At 44.5% G+C, this 20,626-nt stretch overlaps 2 protein-coding genes across 3 annotated transcripts; both read left to right on the top strand.

Moving 5' to 3' along the window:
• The first annotated feature begins 2,682 nt into the window (after positions 1-2,682).
• dpysl5a (dihydropyrimidinase like 5a) lies at positions 2,683-11,207 on the top strand. The gene is made up of 12 exons (XM_076299933.1): positions 2,683-2,943; positions 6,696-6,854; positions 7,745-7,924; positions 8,033-8,101; positions 8,235-8,279; positions 8,393-8,468; positions 8,889-9,045; positions 9,381-9,522; positions 9,669-9,811; positions 10,059-10,266; positions 10,420-10,588; positions 11,122-11,207. The coding sequence occupies exons 1-12, from the start codon at positions 2,683-2,685 to the stop codon at positions 11,205-11,207; spliced, it is 1,695 nt and encodes a 564-aa protein (XP_076156048.1).
• Positions 11,208-14,576: 3,369 nt separating this feature from the next.
• Positions 14,577-18,788, top strand: mapre3a (microtubule-associated protein, RP/EB family, member 3a). Of its 2 annotated transcripts, none has more exons than XM_076299932.1 (6): positions 14,577-14,697; positions 15,271-15,416; positions 15,900-16,056; positions 17,429-17,565; positions 17,942-18,094; positions 18,720-18,788. In XM_076299932.1, the coding sequence occupies exons 1-6, from the start codon at positions 14,577-14,579 to the stop codon at positions 18,786-18,788; spliced, it is 783 nt and encodes a 260-aa protein (XP_076156047.1). The 2 variants fall into 2 exon arrangements, with proteins under 2 accessions (XP_076156047.1, XP_076156046.1); XM_076299931.1 differs by having other exon boundaries at positions 15,900-16,101.
• The last annotated feature ends 1,838 nt before the right edge of the window (positions 18,789-20,626 follow it).

Genomic DNA, 20,626 nt, shown 5'->3' with positions numbered 1-20,626 from the left:
GCATCTTTTTTCCCCCTGCGTTATACACTCGTTCTTACTTCCCTTGCATGGCATGTGCATTAAAGTTTATTAGTAGACCTGACTTGTTGCGGTTGTCTGTCCCCGTGACTATTCTACCCACTGTTGAGACGGGCTTTGGCACAAGCCCCGGATGAGACGGCACGCCCAAGCAGCAACGCTATTGGTCAAGGCGGGGGGAAAAGCCTTACGCCCAGACGCTGATTGGAGCTCCTGCCTGTCGCCCGCTTGGATGCTGCGAGTGGAGGGTGTGCTGTGCGGGCTGGACCGGGGAAAGCATCTGCTGGTGTCTGCTCGTGTCTACTGGAGGGTGGCATCGGCGGTCATTGTTTGCTGCTATTGATTGTACGCTAAGGATCAATTTGGGAACGTTGCCGTGAAAGGTATGGTTCTTGCGCACTATTTCTATTACCATGTGTCTTAACATATCATATCACCAGCTAGCAATCTAGACAATATTACGGTCTAAGGCACATAATAATTGGTGTCACTGGTTTTATGGCCATGATGAACACTGAATAGGTAGCTAGTTAGTTGCAATGTTCTGAATTGCATTGTTGTGCGCCGGGTGTGTGCAAACGGGACCGGTGTCTCTTCATTCTCTCGTTTACATTATACATACAACACTATGTTCATTAATCTCTCCATGCCATAGGTGTTTATATCTCCTGAACCTTAAGAGACTGGCTGTCTCGGTGATGGTGCAACGTTTTACTTATGGCTAGGTATAAAGGGTGAACAATGAGTTGGGCTATGCAGTCGGTAGACTGCTATGTATGTTTCTAATGACCCATGCATCATCATCATCATCGCTGTGTTTTTATAGGGCAGCCTGTTAATGTTGTGTGGTGTTTTGCCGTGGTTCAGTGTGAACGATGTCTCTATTAGAATAGGGTTTGGCCTCCTCTTTGTGTGTTATAGACTCGGGAGCGTATTGTGGGATGGGTCTCACTTTCTGAGAACCCTGCATGGCTTGAACCCCATGAAAAGCATCCGGTCTTATTAATGATATAATGTTTATTAGAATGAAGTTTGTGGAAACACCCCATCCACACCCAGTGATTGATGATCATGAGTTGTGTCCCGGACGTTGAAAGTATCCTGTAAGCAACCTAAGAGCACGTCCTCCTCGATAAATCACTTTTACGACCCGGAGGCATGTGGTCTATTTTAGCCACCTGCCATCGTCATGCCTCATTATGGTGCAGATATGCATCTCAGTGTATTGTTGAAATTGTATTACAACTGATAATGAACATAATGGCCATATATCTTCAACAAAAACCCATACTGTGAGTGCTCAAATGATTTACGCCAGGAAGGCTTACTCACACCCTCTGAGGTCCCAGTAGGCGTTTAAATAAAAGTGATGTGTAATGTTTAGTTCATAATAGAGAGGTGTGATATAATTCAGAAAATGGGTCAGATGTGGTAACTGACTGAGAGCAAATGGATCTGTGTTTTATTTTGCATGAGGTGCCAGAAGGAGTGAGGAGATGGGCTGAGTGGTGCTGTACCCCCTGCACTGGTACAGATTCCATGGGGCTTTTCCCCCGCGCCCTCCCTCCTCTCTACCCCTAAAGCAGAGGCAGTAGCAGGGAGGATGAGGGAGGGGGAGACCACCATGCCGTAGTCCTGCCGCACCCACACACACACCCATGCACGCACACATATAGTCACGCACACAAGCTTCACAGGCACGCACACAGCCTCATTCGCTCACTCAGCCAGCCATGGATTTGCAGCCACACACACACACAGAGACCATGCATAATTATGGACAGATGCACTCACGCTCCTGTTCACACCTTAAACAATTACTACTCAACAACAACTAAACAACACACAAACACTTCACACACACACACACACACACACACAAGCTCTCAAATGCCTATTCATATTGACTGTGCATTAAGCCCTTACTGGAGTTCCACCACCACCTCTTAGATAACTCAGCCTGGGCAAGAGGCCCACTTGGGCTCTCTCCCCAACATCAGCTCCCAGTCAGTCAGTCCAACATGCTGTAGCACTTACTCCACCCTTCAAACTAAGCACTCTTGGGGTGTGGTGGAGGGGGGGGGGGGGTGGCCTAGTTTGAGACAGGCGCAGACCGTGTGCTCATCGTCAGAACCGAGTGACGCTCCTCAGCTGTGCTCTGAGAGGCAGCACCCGAAGAATGTCTCTCTCTCTCTCTCTCTCTCTCTTTCTCTCTCTCTCTCTCTCTCTTCCCTTCCCCTCTGAACTCGACTGCCAGACTGATGTCATCATCACACGTCTCGCTCGAGGTCTGTCACTCCGAGCCTCCAAGAGATGTCACATCAGCGCTAGCCTCATATCAATGAGTTGATGTCTCATGTCTGCTGTGCCTCCCTTAATTATTCCAGTGTCTTTATCTCTCTCTCTATCTCTCCCATCACTTGGTTTCCCTCCTCCTTGTCTCTTCCACTGCTTCTTATTGGATCTTCTAAACCTTCCCACCCCTCCTTCTCTCGGTATCCTTTTCTCTTGTGTTCTCTCTGTTCTTTGTCTTTCTCTCCATTGGATCGTCCCGGCGCTCTCTCCCTCTCTTTCCTTCTCCATTTGACTCCGTTTTCATATCCGTCTCTTTCTTCTGACTTTTTCTCTTCTAACTTCCTCTCTCCTCCCCTCTCTGTCAGAATCATGTCTTCCAGTGCATCAACAGCACGGATCCTCATTAAGGGGGGGAAGGTGGTGAACGATGACTTCACGCAGGAGGCCGACGTCTACATCGAGAACGGAGTCATCCAGCAGGTGGGCAAGGAGCTGATGATTCCAGGTGGCGCCAAGGTCATTGATGCCTCGGGAAAGCTGGTGATGCCCGGTGGTTTGGACACCTGCGTGCACCTGAACCAGAGCTTCATGAACGCCACACCCGCCGATGACTTCTACAGTGGTACCAAGGTGGGTGCCTATCAGCCCATGCAGGGGTCACTCTGTTTTTTGTGCATGCAAAAATAGTCTTACTTAGATTTAGACTTACATTTTAACATAGTGAATGGCATACAACAGTGTCATCTTCCAATATGTAACAGTGCAAGTCAATGTGATAATATTGACATGATGAATATACAGCAAATGCTCTGATGACTTGAAATTGCAGCTGCATTGACTTAATCGCTTGCCTCACTTGCAGAATGGTTTGTAAATCCTTTATCAGCGCTGATGTGCTGCCTCTGGTGCAAGTACTTAGGTTTGAATTGGAGATTTGGGTCATTTCCTGAGATACTGTGCTAAAGTGTTTGCTCCAGATGTTGTACCCCACACATCTATGCTCTGTTGAGTGTCTTGGTTGAGGCAGTATTGCCATTTGCCTCGGGCAACAGCACTGGAAGTCAAACAGATTTTTTACTGGAGAGGGTCGTTCACAACGACAGCCCGCCGACCCACTAAAATATTATATTTTTCATGGAAAAGAAGTAGAATATTTTGCCTTGAGCTCTAAACACGCCTAGATTCCCACTTGCATTCTCTTCTGCATAATTCTCCACATCTACACCATGGATATACAGTATTGCTGAATATCTGAATATCTCAGAGTGATGTGGAGTCTGAGTCTGAGAACAATTTAAGGAGCCAAACCGAGATCCCACCCCAAAAGGCCTGGGGCTGTCTTAGTTGGGATTCTGTCCCTGTGAGAAGCCTTCAGCCCGTAATCACCATGAAAAAGGCTGATGGAAGCCGGTGCACATGGAGAGCATGAGGTGCTAAAAATAAACTCTTTTCAAATTAAAAATAACTTGAAAGAGTTGACAGAGTGGTTCTGTTATGTTAGGTTGTCAGTGCAGAAGGATGACTTGACCAGGGGTTCAATGATCAGCTTCAAGTATTTCCAAAGCTGAGATGTGCACCACTTTTTTGGCTAAATAGATTCTTTCATTGGATGCTCAGTTACTGCACTTTTCTAAATGACAGGCTGTAGATTTTCTCTGCTGAGCTTCATCAGTCTTTACTGTAATTGGCATTTTCCTCCTGTACAGATGAAAGAGGAATATATCACACCCACAGATTGGCTTTGACTTTCTTACTGATGCCATCTTGTGTATCGTCTTACTGATCCAGCACCATCTGACACGCACAGGGCTTATAAACTGTCTCACAGTTCTTATCTCGTCATCTGATTAGTCCTGTGTAATCGAGACAGATTTACCAAAAACACCCCCCTGAGTAAAAAAGGGGGGGGGGGGCTACTGACCATTGTAAGAGATCATTGCTCGATATATTAGTCTATACAGGCCATATACAATATACTCAGACATGGCACTTGTCTGCAATGTCTGCATTATATATCAGTGCTCTGTAAGACAACAAACCTCAAAACTAGTTGGAAGTTACATAATGTACATTGTCAAATTGGATGTTATTTTGGGGCATTGGGGCATTGTGAACTACAGTATGCATGTATGTGTTGCTATATGCATGGAAATCGATTGAAGGGGCGCGGCGTAATAACTAATGGGTCAACAGTGTTGTTAGGACACTTGTGGAAGGTGAAACAGCTTTGAGAGTGGGGTGGGGGAACGGGATTGGGTGTGCATGTGTGTCTGTGGTGGGGTTCAGTGGAACAGTAGGGTGAAAGTGGAGAGGGAAATCGATCAGGGGGTATTTCACTCGTCTGTGGAGCCATCTGCTACCCCCTTTCATCTCCACACTCCCCAGCGTGGCTGCCCTCCCTCTCTCCTACTCTCTCTCCTGCTCTCTCTCTCTCTCTTCCCACTGAATCCCATCAGTCTTACTCCGTTCCTCCCTTCTCCTCTCGTCTCCTCTCCTCCCCTGCCTCCCTCTCTCCCTTCTCCTCCCCTCTCCTCTCCTCTCCTCCCCTGCCTCCCTCTCTCCCTTCTCCTTCCCTCTCCTCTCCTCTCCTCTCCTCTCCTCTCCTCCCCTGCCTCCCTCTCTCCCTTCTCCTCCCTTCTCCTCTCCTCTCCTCTCCTCCCCTCCCTCCCTCTCTCCCTTCTCCTCTCCTCTCCTCCCCTCCCTCCCTCTCTCCCTTCTCCTCCCCTTTCCTCTCCTCCCCTCCCCTTCCTCCCTCTCTCCTCTGCTGTCAGCTCTTTTCCTCTTTCCTCGTCTCCTCTCCCTGTAGGATTCATTGGTTCAATTTATTTTTAATTATCTTCTCTCAATCTCTCTCCTCTTCTCTTTTCTTCACCTCTCTTCTCTATTCTTCTCTCCTCTTCCTTCTTGACACATCCAGTAGAATTCCTAAGTTTATTATGTGTGCTCTCCTCTCTCCTTGTCTCCTTCCTCCACCTCTCATCTCCTCCCATATCCGTCTCCCACCCCATCCCAACAAATCCCACAAGTGGTGCTCTCGTGGGAATTCTGAGAGGATGCTCTATCAACGCAAATGGACTTGTTTTCCCCATTGCGTAGATTGGCAAAGCACAGGCTAATACACTTAAGCTTACACAAATCAGTTTATATTTAAGGACAACATTGATTTGAATATGTCTTGGGGTAGTAGGGACGTTTAATCAAGCGTGTGCCACACTGTTCTGAATATTACAGTTAGGCATAGTGCACTGTATTGAATCGGGATAGTCTCCACTAGCACTTTACTTCTATAGACAGTTTGTTAATTGGGACAATACACTGTTGCTGTATTATAGAGGTGAATATACTGTAGAACCAGGCAGTTTCTATAGCTCACTTAACAGAGACTGAATGAGGGCTTAAGTCTGGTCTTAGTACCGTCACAGTGCATTACCAAGCACACACACACACACACACACACACACACACACACACACACACACACACACACACAAGCAAACACACACACACACACACACACACACACACACACACACACACACACAGTGGACCAAGCTGTGCTTGAGAAGACTTGAGAATGAGTGAGCTGTTTCTAAATGGTCATTGTTTGGTGTTGCAGATACAAGTGGCATTTCTCCTCTCCCCCTCCCTCTTTCTCTATTCTTTCTCTCTCTCCTCTCTCTCATTCTTTCTCTCAATATCACTCTCTCTCTCACTCTCACTCTCTTTCTCTTCCCGTACACCCTCCTCTTATACATACTCCTCCCCTGACGGTTGTCGTGGGCGTGGCCTTACACATACACAAATGCAGATCGGTTTCTGTTGCCATAGAGACGGAGGGACTGCTGTAAAGACTGCTGCAAAGTCTTTTCAGTTGACTCATTGTGCTCATAGACAATGGCCGTCAAATACCTCGTGCCCCCCACCCCCTACTTGCCTCTCATCGAGGCTTAAAGAGCAAAGGCACTCAGGAACGATGCACACTCATGAGAACACACACACGCACACATTCCTTATTTCTTATAATGGTGTATTTAGTTCATACCTTATCTATTTACATTTTCTTATTTTTAGAATATTTTTTTAAAGTTCCTTTGTATGTTTCATGTAACATAAACCATAGGAATATGAAATTTCATATATGAATATGAAGTTTAGACATAAACAGTTGTATAAATTGTCTACCTCTGTACTTATACCTTGCATATAGCATGGTATAGTATAATTTAATCCCTTATTACACCTTTATCTGTAAATAAAGCAATTTCTTTGCACCTTTGGTTAGATGCAAATTGCATTACATCTGCATTGTACCTGCTCAATGACATTTAATCTGAATCTAATTTGTTCTAATCTAATCTATTCATTGTAATCCCTCTCCATAGGCTGCTCTGGCTGGAGGCACCACTATGGTGATTGATCTGGTACTGCCCGAGAGGAATGAGTCTCTGCTGGACGCGTATGAGAACACTCGCTCTGTGGCCGATGCCAAGACCTGCTGTGACTACGCCCTACATGTGGGCGTCACCTGGTGGGGACCCAAGGTAACACAAACACCCCACCACACCACACCGCACCCCACACCTACACCTGAGAATCCCTGCCCTACATCCACACTGCACCAATCACCCTCACAGACACAGTTCAGAGTGATACAGCAGGAGTGCACATTCTTAATGTGTGCTTGAGTTTCACTGATATCCTCACAAAAACGACTCAGTAGAAACTCAAAACTTGCAGGACAGTAGGACTACATGTTGTACAACTCTGTGTGCTTCAATGGATGCAAATCCATGGCTTTGGCATTATCAGCTCCTTGCCCCGTCAGTTGAACAATGGTTACACACTTTCAGAAAAACAAAAACCCACCTCCATCTGTATATTGACATTCAGTCACAATGTCTACATCTAATCTTTTAGTTACAGCCAGGACAGGATCATGTATGCATCTCCTCGTCTCATTTAGGGGACCAAGATGTCCCCAGCGTTCCTCCATTTTTACAAGAACTGAAACAGAGGACCAGCCTTAGCACCAGAGCGAGCTGAAAAATCTAGCTGTGACAGAACAGGGCACAGAGGGGTGTGGTGTTGTACAGATGCCATCTCTCAGCATGTTGGCATCCTCTGCTGGGCCACAGGGGCACTGCATTTACGTAAGATGGGACAGTTTGCTGAGATAATACGACACTATTTTGACCTGCATCCAAGCAAAAATGATTTTGACCTTTTACGTTTCCATGAAGAGTGTAGTGTTTGCAGGTATTTGTTTTTCTGGCCTTTCAGACCATTTACAAAGGGAGAAAAGATTACTATTCTTAATCATTTTGTACCTCCATGCACTGGCCCTTATTGTTAACCCTAACCCAATGTCAAAAACCCTGAACACCAAACAATAACTGAGTGAGTGTACCCTTGCTTCTCTGTGATGGTGCAGGTTCGTGCCCAGATGGAGTCGCTGGTACGGGAGAAGGGCGTGAACTCCTTCCACATGTTCATGGCCTATAAGGACCTGTACATGCTGAGGGACAGCGAGCTCTTCCAGGTGCTGCAGCACTGCAAGGACATCGGCGCCGTCGCCCGTGTCCACGCCGAGAACGGAGAGCTGGTTGCTGAGGTCAGAGATGCTCGTGGTCTTCCAACGACTAGAACAGAACCACAGTTGAGAGGTGTTGTCTCCTTTGAGAATGCATTCAGTCACAAGCCTTTTTGTTTTGTCCTTTAGGGAGCGAAAGAGGCTTTAGACCTCGGCATCAGTGGCCCAGAGGGCATTGAGATCAGCCGCCCAGAGGAGGTGAGGATTTGGAATTCTGACTCCTCTCTTGCGGTCTCACTAGTTCTAACATGTAGCCAGCGCTAACTGCTATAACTCATTAGTGCAGGAGAATTCTCACTCTTTAATGGTTGAAATCTTCATTCATCCACAGCTGGAGGCAGAAGCTACCCACCGTGCCATTACCATTGCCAACAGAGTGAGTATGACATTACAGAAACATCCAAAACATTACAGTGCCAAATACTGTAGACAATTCATTTGGAACAGTATTTATACTGGGGTGGTGAATATATGAATATTTCTCCACAGGCACACTGCCCCATCTACCTGGTGAATGTTTCGAGTATGTCTGCTGGGGATGTTGTGGCTACTGCCAAGATGCAAGGTAGGTGAAAACAATATGATAATAATTATCATAATGTCACAATGGCCAACATCATTCAAGGGGTGCCATAATCATTTGTATATTTTGTCATTGCCAGAGCGCAAAGCCTACTAAAGATAATATCTTTTTGTGTGTATATTTGTAGGTAATGGTGTACTATTTTAAATAACATTTGTCATTGGATCTACTTTATGCTAGTTTGATTAAGACAGATATCTCTCTGTTTGTGTGTGTCTGTGTGTGTGTGTGTGTGTGTGTGTGTGTGTGTGTGTGTGTGTGTGTGTGTGTGTGTGTGTGTATGTGTGTGTGTGTGTCTGTGTGTGTGTGTGTGAGGTGTGTCTTTGTGTGTGTGTGTGTGTGTGTGTGTGTGTGTGTGTGTGTGTGAGGTGTGTCTTTGTGTGTGTTCATTCACACACACAGGGAAGGTGGTCCATGGCGAGACGACCATGGCCCACGCTGTGATGAACGGGCTCCAGTACTACCACCAGGACTGGGTCCACGCTGCTGCCTACGTCACTGTGCCCCCCCTGAGGCTCGACCCCAGCACCCCTAACTACCTAATGGGTCTCCTGGGAAAGTGAGTCCACCCCTCCGGTACCTGGTCGTTACAGGCTCTGCAGCTAGAGTTCCTGCACTAGATGTGGTTTAGATGTTTAGAGCTAACAATGCTAGCAAAGAGTATAGAAGTAACTTAAGTAAGTAAGTTACTTCTATACTCTTTGATGCTAGTAAGGGTTTAGGTACAAGAGCCATTTATCTGAGAGAGAGGGTTAAAAGTCTGCAAATCATCTTTAATCTGATCTACTGTATCTCTATAACATGATTTGATGAATATCTGATGTCATGTGTGATCTGATATAATAGTAGAGCGACTGTTGTCTAAATGAAGGTGATTTGATTATCTTGCATCAGTGACACTCTAAATGTAGTGGTGTCAGACCACCGGCCCTTCACCACCAAGCAGAAAGCCATGGGCAAAGATGACTTTACCAAGATTCCGCACGGAGTCCCTGGCATCCAGGACCGCATGAGTGTCATCTGGGAGAGAGGAGTGGTAAGGGATGAAAATCAGAAAAAACATGACAAACCACAACTTAGCCATAAGTTATCTTTGTTATTAGATTATCTTTAAATAGTATGCTGATGCCATGCAAGTGAAAACGAATATTAATGTAAGACAACTTTGTATTTGGCTTCCAGGTTGGAGGTAAAATGGATGAGAACCGATTCGTTGCTGTGACCAGCTCGAACGCAGCCAAAATCTACAACCTTTACCCACGCAAGGGTCGCATCATCCCAGGGGCTGACGCCGATGTGGTGGTCTGGGACCCTGATGCAGCCAGGTACAGAGCATGCTGCTGTCTAGGGAGGACGCTCCCTTGCTGGACGTTTAGCTCTGCTCTGTTGACTAAAGCACTGTCATTTTGTGTCAATGTTACTTTATGTCAATGTTAGATAAAGCGTATTCCTTATACAGTACGTATTCCTTATAAACTCATCAAATATAACCAGCGCTGTGGTAGGCTACTGGAAGTATTGATTGTATGTTTCTGTGTGTGTGTGTGTGTGTGTGCGCGCGCGCACTCCTAGGACGATCTCTGTGGACACACAAGTGCAAGGAGGAGACGTAAACCTTTATGAGGGCTTGCGTTGCCATGGCGTCCCTCTGGTCACAATCAGCCGTGGCCGTGTGGTGTATGAGAATGGCATCTTCACCTGTGCCGAGGGCTCTGGAAAGTTCTACCCCCTGCGGACATTCCCTGATTACCTGTACAAGAAGATGGTCCAGAGAGAGAAGGTGCTGTCCAGTTGGCAACAGTGCAGTAGTGCCCAAAAGCTAGCATACGTTAGCAGAAATGAGTTGTGTAATTCCAGTGATTTTAACATGATATCTGCTTGTGTGTGTGTGTGTGTGTGTGTGTGTGTGTGTGTGTGTGTGTGTGATGATCAGTGCCAGGCTCTGAAGGGAGTGGAGCGTACTCCCTATGAGGGTGACGTAGCGGCGGTGAACTCAGGAAAGAAGGACTGCGGTGCTTCAGATGGAGAAACGCCCTCATCTCGCCCATCCACCCGTCATGGAGGAGTGAGAGACCTGCACGAGTCCAGCTTCAGTCTATCTGGTAAACTCTCTTTCTCTCTTTTTCTCTCTCTTTCTCTCTATCTCTCTCTCCTCTCCCTCTCTCTCTGTATTTGTTTCTCTCAAACACATAAGCACATGCAACTTACACAAAAATACTAACACACACACACACACACACACACACACACATATGCACACACACGCACACACACACACACACACACACACAAACACACACACAAACACACACACACACACACACACAGACACATATGCACACACACGCACACACACACACACACACACACACACACACACACACACACACACACACACACACACACACACACACAAACACACACACACATACACAGAGAGAGAGAGACACCAACACATTCACTAATCAGACATCACACAGTACAAAGTGTCCTGGTTAAGCCTGTGTGATAAGCACACACCAGCAACAACCTCTTAAAGGTAATGCAATCCTCGTATTACAAAGGGGATCCCTGCTTACTGCAGCTAATGCTATATGGCTAATCTGTGTGGTCTCTCTCCCATTGGTTCTGGCAGGTGCCCAGATTGATGATAACGTCCCGAAGAGGGCCTCCGCCCGCATCCTGGCGCCCCCCGGTGGCCGCTCCAGCGGCATCTGGTAACTCGGACACACACCACTCCTGGACCAAAACGACTGAGCCAGATTTCGTTAGGAAGACCCCCACCCCCTACTTCCCACCAGGCCCCCTCATGTATCTAAAGCTCATGGTGCACCCCACAATAAATACTGAGCAAAAAAAGTAGCACTATTCTGCCTAATTCAACACAGAAAGATACCTGGATGGTTTCATTGTTGCCTGTGAATGATTTGATTGTTTTCAATGTGAGTTATAGGAAATGTGTAGAAACAAAGCTGCAATTAGAAAAGTCCCAAAGAAAGTGAATTTTGACATTTGGATATGAGGGTTATATGATCGAATGAATGCATCAGTGGTCCAATTAGAACCAGAGGTTTGAAGCTTATACTCATCTCTTTTGTTACCTCATTAACCACACAGCATCCATCTTTCTTTGCGGTGTCTGGTTTCAGTGACTTTGAGTTTTTCTCAGACGTACCAGACCTCCTTATTGTTATTTATTTGAGTCAGTCTGGATTGATCTAATAGTATTTTTTATATTTTATTCTTCAGGCACATAATTGTATGTTTACCTCATTATGGTACATTTGGAGTTGCACTTGTACTCTTAAAAGCGTTCCTGCCTTCCTATTGTTTTTGTGTGGAGTGAAATCAGCTGGAAATATGTGTGTAAAGACTGGAATGACCATTAGCCTGCACCTATGCCTCTATAGTTCACTGACATTTTCTGATCAATAGACTGGTTACCTCCGTATTGTAAAAAAAAAAAAAATGGAAGTCAAATTGAATGAACTGAAATCGGTTAGATTTATCACATGTTAAGCCTTAGTGTGGATCATATTTCCTATTAAGTCTGTTGGCAGCAATCTAGCCACGATGTAGCACCTTCCTGTGGCCTGTTTCCTCACTTGAACAACGTTAATCCACCTGATGTCCAGTAATGCCTACGAATGTCTCACAAAACTGTTCCTGCACAAGTTTCTGTACTTCTGGTCTTGAGTCACTCATGCTCCACCACCACAATGGTAGGCCAGGATATTACGTTTACTAGAAATTAAAGCACTGGAATATGGTACTAATGTATGATTGTTTCAAGTTACAGCCTATTTTAATCTGTTTTTCTCAAACTTTACAATTGTATGTCTACAGTTTTAATTGCAACTGGCCTTGATCCTGCTTGGAAGCAGGTACATGTTTTATTTTTAGTTTTATTTCTAGTTTGAAGTGACTGGACCCCTAGCTCTTGGTGTCAACTCTGCCGGGCTCCACTCTCTAATCACTTCTTTCTTTTATTTTGTTCTCTCCTCTTCTTTTCCTTTCTTCTTCTTATCCCATCCTTTCCTCCACTTCTCCTGTCCTCTCACTGTTCTTCTCTGTCCATGAGGATACAAAAACCGACTCTCACATGTGAAAAGATCTGCACTGAAGTGAATGTTTGGACCAAGTCTTTATTTTTTCCTCATGAATGACAGGACAGATGAGGGTGGTGTACAAATTTCTATTGGTGCTCAATATTTTCATGTATGTGTTATTTTATTTTCAATAATCTAATGCACTGTTTTCTTATTGTATTGTAAACCAGTGCTCTGTTATGCACTTAATGGTTTTATGGTTTTAAACATGTTCACCACACAAGTAAGTGCAAATAAAGCATCATCAAGTCTACTGGTTAAGTGCAGTCTTTGAATTACTCTTTAAATTGGACATTTATAAATTGGAATAAAACGTGTTTTAAAAAAGAAAAGAAAACAGGTTTCTGGGTTTCGCATGAGCCAATGCCGCCGTTCTTATATGATGAATGGCAGTGGACATGACAGGGATTGTAGACAAATTACGGTGCTTTAAATTGTTGGAGCAGGGGCCAGACTGTCGATACGCCCCGCCGTATCTCGGTCAGCCAGTCCTGCGTAAAAGCTGCGCCTCTATGGCTGCAGCGCGCATGCGCTAAGCCGTCGCCACGGCTTTATTGCAGGCGCACGGGGTGGCCGTCTCCCATCAGCCGAGGATCTGCGAGCTGGGGGCTGACAGAAGGTATACCGCCAGCGATATAACGGCACAGACGGACGCACTCTTAACACTGTAAGTGAGATACACATGTTAAATTATAGTCTTATGCGGTTTTACTCCCAGATAACTGATTTTAACTTAGACTTGAGGCATTAAGAGATGTGATTTATTGTGTCAGCGGCGTGTCTTGCATCCATTGAAAATGTTCGCGTACAGTAACAATGTTGTGGGTAAATATTCGGTGGGGCCTGCAGAGGGGGTCGAATCGGTTGTTTCTGTTATAATAACGGTGCATGTATTTTCTTGCAAACGTGGGGAAGCCACACAATTTTATTTTATTTTGCGTAGTGAGGTGAAGGAATGTGTCCAACCCAAGCCAGAATATTGGGATGTTAGCTCACGGAGGCCTACACAGCACATTACCTCGGATCTGCGCACAAGAATAACATGACTGTCATTGCAAAACGGGCAGTCATTGGAACTGATACCATAACTTAATTGGCATGGTTGTTTGAGCTTCTGTTGGTACTGTATGATGTTTGCATAGGCTTTGGACGCACAAACATCGCCACATTGCAATATTATACACGGGGAGATTACAATGGATATCTGTGCCGCCGCTGAGGATGAATCCGGCGTGTGTAGTCCAAAGCACTGCGCACCGCGGGAGGAGGGTGTAACAGGCCGCTGCTCTTGACGTATTCTCGTGCAGGCGAGGACCAGCATGAGATAGCATAGTTTCGCAAGACGAAGTCGATAGTTTTTACTATTGTGTTAATTTAAAAATAGAATAATTTAAAAGTGATAACTAGTTATTATATATTGAGTAATATGCTGGACGAGTGTTGCCAGATAAAATCAAAGCATTCCACAATGTTTGCTTATAATTTAGCATAAAAAAGAAAAATTAAAAAAAAAAACATCAATGGAAATGTGAGTTGCTGTATAGATACTCTACTATTTCATCCATGTTTACCATCATGCCACCTTTGATTGTGGTGAGGAAGACCAGATGTGGCAAGCGAAGTATCTGACACATGCACAGCAGAACTCCCTCTAATCTGAAAGGATTAACAGCAGTGGATTGGAAGTTGAAGAAGTGATTGCTTTTCCCCTTTTTTGTGTCCCACTGATCAGCACATACATTATCACTTATGAGCACGCCCTTGTCCTGTATTACAGTTTTTACAGACGAATACTCTTTAATGTCCTAATTTTGCTTTTGTATGAGTTTGAAATGTTCCTGTTTAATATGATGATAAACCATAGTGTATGTGGATGTACAGTCTGTGGAAAGCAAGAGAGGAGAGTGAACACATTCAGGAGTGACTCTGCTGACCCTGCTGGTGACTGGTTTGTGTGTCTCTGGTCACTGTAAGGTCAATCATGGCTGTGAACGTGTATTCCACCTCTGTGACCAACGAGAACCTGAGCCGACATGACATGCTGGCCTGGGTCAATGACTCTCTGCAGCTCATCTACACCAAGATAGAGCAGCTCTGTTCAGGTGAGGCCCCTCACTTTCTCTGGAGTCACAGCAAGAATGTCTCCACTGTTTCTCAGCTGTTAGCTCTACTGATCTCTAGATTAGGTCCATGTTACTGAACCTGACTCAATATCTCTTGACTCTGCTCTGTATTCAGCAGGTTTACTGACCTGTAGATTATGATTTTGTCACCCACAGTATGTCTAACGGGTTTGTCTTTATTGTCTGGTCCATTGATAATGCCTGTAGATTGGTCTTATTTATGAAGATAAGGGCACTGTGTAGGGTAATCAGCACAGACTTGCTTTTAATCATGAGGTTTAATTTGATAAATCATCTGTATTGTCCTATATCAGGATTTAATAAACTAATCAGGTGAATGGTTCTTTGGGATCCTAATTGTTGTGATTTGTTTTACCTTTATTGTCTGACAAATGCAGTAAGGATAGACCACTAGACGTGTAAACAGCTTTTTATTTTTGCTGGGTGTAGATTAGCCTATGTGCTAACTACCTCAACCTTTCATCTTTCACCCTTGACCTCCCTTTCCTACTCACTTCTCTCTTCTCTGCCTCCCCCCCCTCACTCTTGTAGGGGCAGCCTACTGCCAGTTCATGGACATGCTCTTCCCTGGTTGCATCCTGCTGAAGAAGGTGAAGTTCCAAGCGAAGCTGGAGCATGAGTACATCCACAACTTTAAAGTGCTCCAGGCTGCCTTCAAAAGGATGAACGTCGACAAAGTCAGCACATTTTTATATTTCATTCCCACTGTTCCTTACTTTCACAATTCCTGAGGTGCAAATAATGTGGGGGAAAATGATCAGGCTTTTGCTATTCATTTGGCTGTTTTCAAAGTGAATATTGCACTTGTTTTTCCTCCATCCTCCTTATGCTTTATTTTTATTCATCTTTAGCTGCCAACTGTAGTCACAAGTGTCAAAGGAATAGCTCTTTTGTCTTCTGACAAGCTTGAGTTTTAGTGCCACAGATCATCTTTACCCAGGAGAGCTTTTTTTAAGCAAAGCAAGACTAGATATTTAGACACATTCTGTAGCCAGCTAATTTGAAAACATTTCTGCTCAGTCACTGTGCTCACAAGGCTCTTTGTTTTTTAGTTTTTTAGTAAAAATTGACTGAGCTACCGTAACAATATTCTGATTGTTCCAGGCGGCACCATGCTTAACTGAGGTCTCAATGTACTTTTTTGCCCATGGCTTTTGTAGATTATTCCCGTGGAGAGGCTTGTGAAGGGTAAATTCCAAGACAACTTTGAGTTCGTCCAGTGGTTTAAAAAATTCTTCGAAGCCAACTACGACGGCAAGGAGTACGACCCACTGCAGGCAAGGCAGGGCCAAGATGTGGCCCCTCCGCCTAATCCAGGTGAACACTTTTCCCACAAACCCAAGAAAAGTTGTGGCCCCCCAGGTAACCCACTGCTCCTGTTTCTCTCGCTGCCTTGTTACCGCTGACCGCTAAACGCCCTGGCCTCACGTCAGTGCACGACCTCCAGAATGACACCTCCATTCATAAGCTTGCTTTGATTAGTTAAGTATATCTACCTCTTAACTATGTAAAGTGACAAACAATTTTACACTAAACTGAATCTTTAGTGGTGGGCATATCACTAGAAATAAATGACCTAAAGATGCTTATTATCATTTACCAGTTTTATAGTAATATCTTTATCCCCACACTAAGCATTTAATCTTGACTCTTCAACGCTAGCTTCTGTTACCCTGCTTTGCTTCTTTGCACTATAGCGTGGCAGTGTGCTCTCTTGGAAAGGCTTTCCCAAACTCGAAATCCTTTGGGTACCTATCTAAGTCATAGGATGAAGGAATTGTTTCTGGTTCCAATTCCAGGCACACAGATTGGCCCTCACTGGCCAGACCCTTAAGACACATGGTTGACTGTACTCTTGGGCAAGAGCTAGTGGTGCAGCCATAGAATTGGAAGTTACATGTTTCTAATTCTATGGGTGAAATAGTTTCTCTACAGTCATTATGAGACTGCTGACTGTCAACTTGAAATAGCCGTGAAGTCTCTTAGGAGAGCGGCAGAAATAGCCTTTCGACACGCAGCTTCTTTGTGACTCATGCACAGGAAACAGCAACATGTTGATACTGTAGAAGCGGCTGTGATGTGTCCTGCTGGACAGGTGGTGCGGAGAGGGGCTACTCACAGGGAGGTATTGGGACACGTGGAAAGGTCAGGGTGTTCTCCTGCAGACCCGGATGAAGCCCTTTTAAGGCAGTGTGCTGAACATGGTAGTGCAAATTTGCAAATATGCCTCTAGATAGTGTTGAGTGCCCCACACTATCACTCTCACTCTCATTTTTTTTAACTGGGAATTATGTGGAATATTTTGGGATTCTTTTGATGCTTTCTGTTATCAGTGAAATGTTTCCTTAGATTGAAAATCTCTAATCTGGAATACTTAGCTTTTTTAGGGGAGTGGTGGAATCCACAGAGAATTGGGCCAGAGAGGACCATGGGTCTTTAAATTGTGGAAAGTCTAGACTACCCCTGTCTCTCTGTGTTGTAACATTGCACAACTGAAAAGCATTCCATTAATTTTGTAGGGAAGAGGCACAGCTGCGCATCACAGCTAACATGCTACACTTGTGAGCAGCTTGGGAAAAAAAACCCTTCATATCCTGCTTTGATTGCATGAGCCCAGTTACATTCAGAGGGTTTGAATGTTGCTTTGGCAGTTAGCTAACTAAGCCTTGTTCATTTGGGTTTTTTTCAGGACCACAGAGAACGTCACCAACAGTCCCCAAGAACATGCCCACGCCACAGAGAGTCATGAACACCACCATCAGAAAGAACCCGGCCCTCTCACGGAACGGAGGCAGCGATGCCGAGATCATGGAGCTCAATCAGCAGGTAGGGTCCTAAGAAAAGGTAGACTTCACTTAGTCAAGGAAGCCCCGTTAGAGTGGTGATATGATAGCTGTGGGCTCTTTGATGCTTTTCAATGTTATATTATAGCTGTAAGCCTGTTAGCCTGTTGAGAGGCTGTTGGTATTACTGTCTGACATCACATTTCTACCAAATAAAATCTAATTTGTTGGCAAATGTTTGGTCACCAGTGTCAAATAATTAAATTTCTATGTCGACAAGGTTAGCAAGAATGTTGGCTGATATTACCATATACCTATCGCAGCCATGCAGTCAAAGTAAATATACTGAATGTGTGTTCCTGACTAAAATGAATCAGCTGACTGTCCTCTCATTTTTCTTCCTCTCTTGTTCTGTGAAGTTAATGGAACTGAAACTGACTGTGGACGGACTTGAAAAGGAAAGAGATTTCTACTTCAGTAAACTGAGGGACATTGAGCTAATCTGCCAAGAAAATGAGGGTGAATCCAGCCCCATCCTCTCCCGAATAATAGACATACTCTATGCTACAGAGGTACGCAACCTGTCTAACAGCTCATTGACTGCTTCCCAGACAGCTCTGATGTCTTTAAGGCTTTAAAGTGAAAGCAGTTTCAGAAGTTAGAACATAAAAAAAAACATAAAATTAAAGGAGAAATCCAGCGATTTTTCACATAGATATCCATCCCTTGAGGTCACCAAGTACTGTCGATATGAAAAAACCCCAAAACAATCAGTTTTACCTAGCTCAAGTTGTTGCAGCCAACAGCTAAAGTAGCCAGGCTGCTACAGTGCTACACTCTGGGGGCATGAACAGGCTGCCTGTAAGCTCTAACTGTTGGCTGCAGCAACTAGAGCTTGGTAAAACCGATTGTTTTCGGGGGGTTTTCGTACCGACAATACTCATGACCTCCAGAAACAGATATCTACAATATGTGAAAAATTGCCGGATTTCTCCTTTAAATGTTTGTAGCAGCATGTTTGACTATTACTGATTGGTTGTCTCACTGTATATTCTTATAATCCCAAAGGACTACACTGGAGGAGATTTCAGTATTAACAAATCACTGTATCTCAACCTTAATTGATATTTTGGAGTTTATGCTCTCTATGCTTAAGGGTGTAAGCTCAGCTGTGTTTTGTGCATTTGTGTTCTCTAGGATGGCTTCGCGCCTCCAGAAGATGATGAACTTGACGAACATGCCCACCTGGACCAGGATGAATACTGATCCTGTCCCTCCATCACCTCTCATCCTGTCGGTCCCCCTCTTTTACTCCACTTTGAAATCCTCCCCTCCCTCCTCTCCTCTGCACGCACCTATGATCTTCTGTGTTCCCCTTGTATCAGTCATACTGTCTGTCTGTCTGCTTGTCTGTCTGTCTGTCTGTCTGTCTGTCTGTTTTGTCTGTCTGCCACCCCACCTCACCACATGGACTAACATCAGACCCCGACAGGCATGCAGACCGTAGCAAAAAGCAGTTTAACATATCTTAGAAACACCTCAGCATGATCCACCGCAATGTCGTACAAACAAACAGAAAAAAATCCAGGCCATGTTGTGGGGTCGGGTGGGGGTCGGGGTGGGTGAGTAGCACAAAGGGCAACCCTTTTGTAAATAGTCAGAGAGGGAGTGATCGAAAGATTGGCTGCGATCCGGAAGGCCTCCTTTTTTCTGTTGCTTTTTTTTTTGTCTATTGGCTCCACACGGGACTCCACACAGACCGAACAAAAACGGCTCTTCCAGCATGAACTCATCCTCATTCCATGCTCTTGTGTACCTCAGTCCAGAACAAAAAACTCTCACTGACTCCCACACCCACGCAGGCAAGAAGAATCTCCTGGGATGTTGGCTTTCCGTTTCCCGTTAGGTAGATTTTTCATAAAATTTAATTGATTAAAAAAAAAAGTTTGATATTGAAAAGTGATGTAAGCAAAACAAATTGAAGAATAACAATCGCAACAGACAATAACAATCGGAAATGAAAGGAAAGTTTCGATAGGATCTCTTACTGACTATCTTTTTGCAAACACATCTGTATCTACAATGGCTGAGCATGTGAATGTGATTCATTGACAGTGAATGAGTGACGCATTTGTAAAAATAATTTTGTTTTCAATCAAAGGGTCTTATTTATTTCCACTGCCTTTGCAACTGGTGTGGAGTTCAGGAGTTGATGTGCAAACCTGAAATCGTTACGGTGTTTATTCAGCATGGTGGTGCAAAAGTTTTCATTGTTACTGTGAATTTATTTTTTCTTTTGGTAAGATAAATGTGTAGATTAAATTGGTACGATTCCATGTTATCATGTTTTGCTGCTAATTTTGCTCAGTTTCTGTTTTACTTGTTTTTATATTTATTAAATTGCACACAAGCGATGCTTTTTTCTAGTCCCATGGGGCGTTTAATAACATAGTCAGGATGTATAATAGTGCAGCACTGACCATATTGGGAGAAAGGTGTGTCCAGCACATTGTCAGTTTCTTTTTTGAAGCCGAGAGCTTGGATGTAAAGGTGGGCTACTGGTATATTGTCAAAATACACAACAATCCGTTTATCAGAAACACCTGTTGCTGGTTAAAACATACAACATACTACATACAATGATAGAGCTGTATAACCAAATCTCAAAGACTCTTCTGACAAATCTCTTCAGTGCCACTGACTGACATCCACCCAGTATTCTCCAGCAGGTGGTGACATTGTAAGGAGAATATTTTGTGGGTGTCTTCTACTGCATCAAAGTTTGTTATGGATCTCATGGGGTCTGTATCCCGGCCATTTCCCTGCCATCACCTCAAGTCCCTTGTTTACGATTCAAAAACTTCTTACAAACATTCTGTCCCACGTGCCGGCACGTTAGAAAAGACAAGTCCAGTAGGTATTTAAGAGGTTTGCTTCTATCCTAACTGGCACACCTCTGCAAGACCTAGCATCAGATCTGCTCTACATGCACAGGGTATTGTTTGGGCACCATATATACAGAGTGAGATCCAAACAGAGCTAAATGGTGCTAAAGCTAAGGCTTTCTGTGGAAGGCGTTTTGAATAAAAACATAGCCACAGCAT

The sequence above is a fragment of the Alosa pseudoharengus genome, unplaced genomic scaffold (assembly GCF_046254945.1).
Source record: "Alosa pseudoharengus isolate Yale_2024_CS ecotype anadromous, Long Island Sound unplaced genomic scaffold, YU_APseudo_1.1 YU_APseudo_1.1_scf_22, whole genome shotgun sequence".
NCBI classification, from domain to species: domain Eukaryota; kingdom Metazoa; phylum Chordata; class Actinopteri; order Clupeiformes; family Clupeidae; genus Alosa; species Alosa pseudoharengus.
The sequence above is the reverse complement of the archived record's forward strand: the minus strand, read 5'-3'. Positions and strand labels throughout refer to the sequence as shown.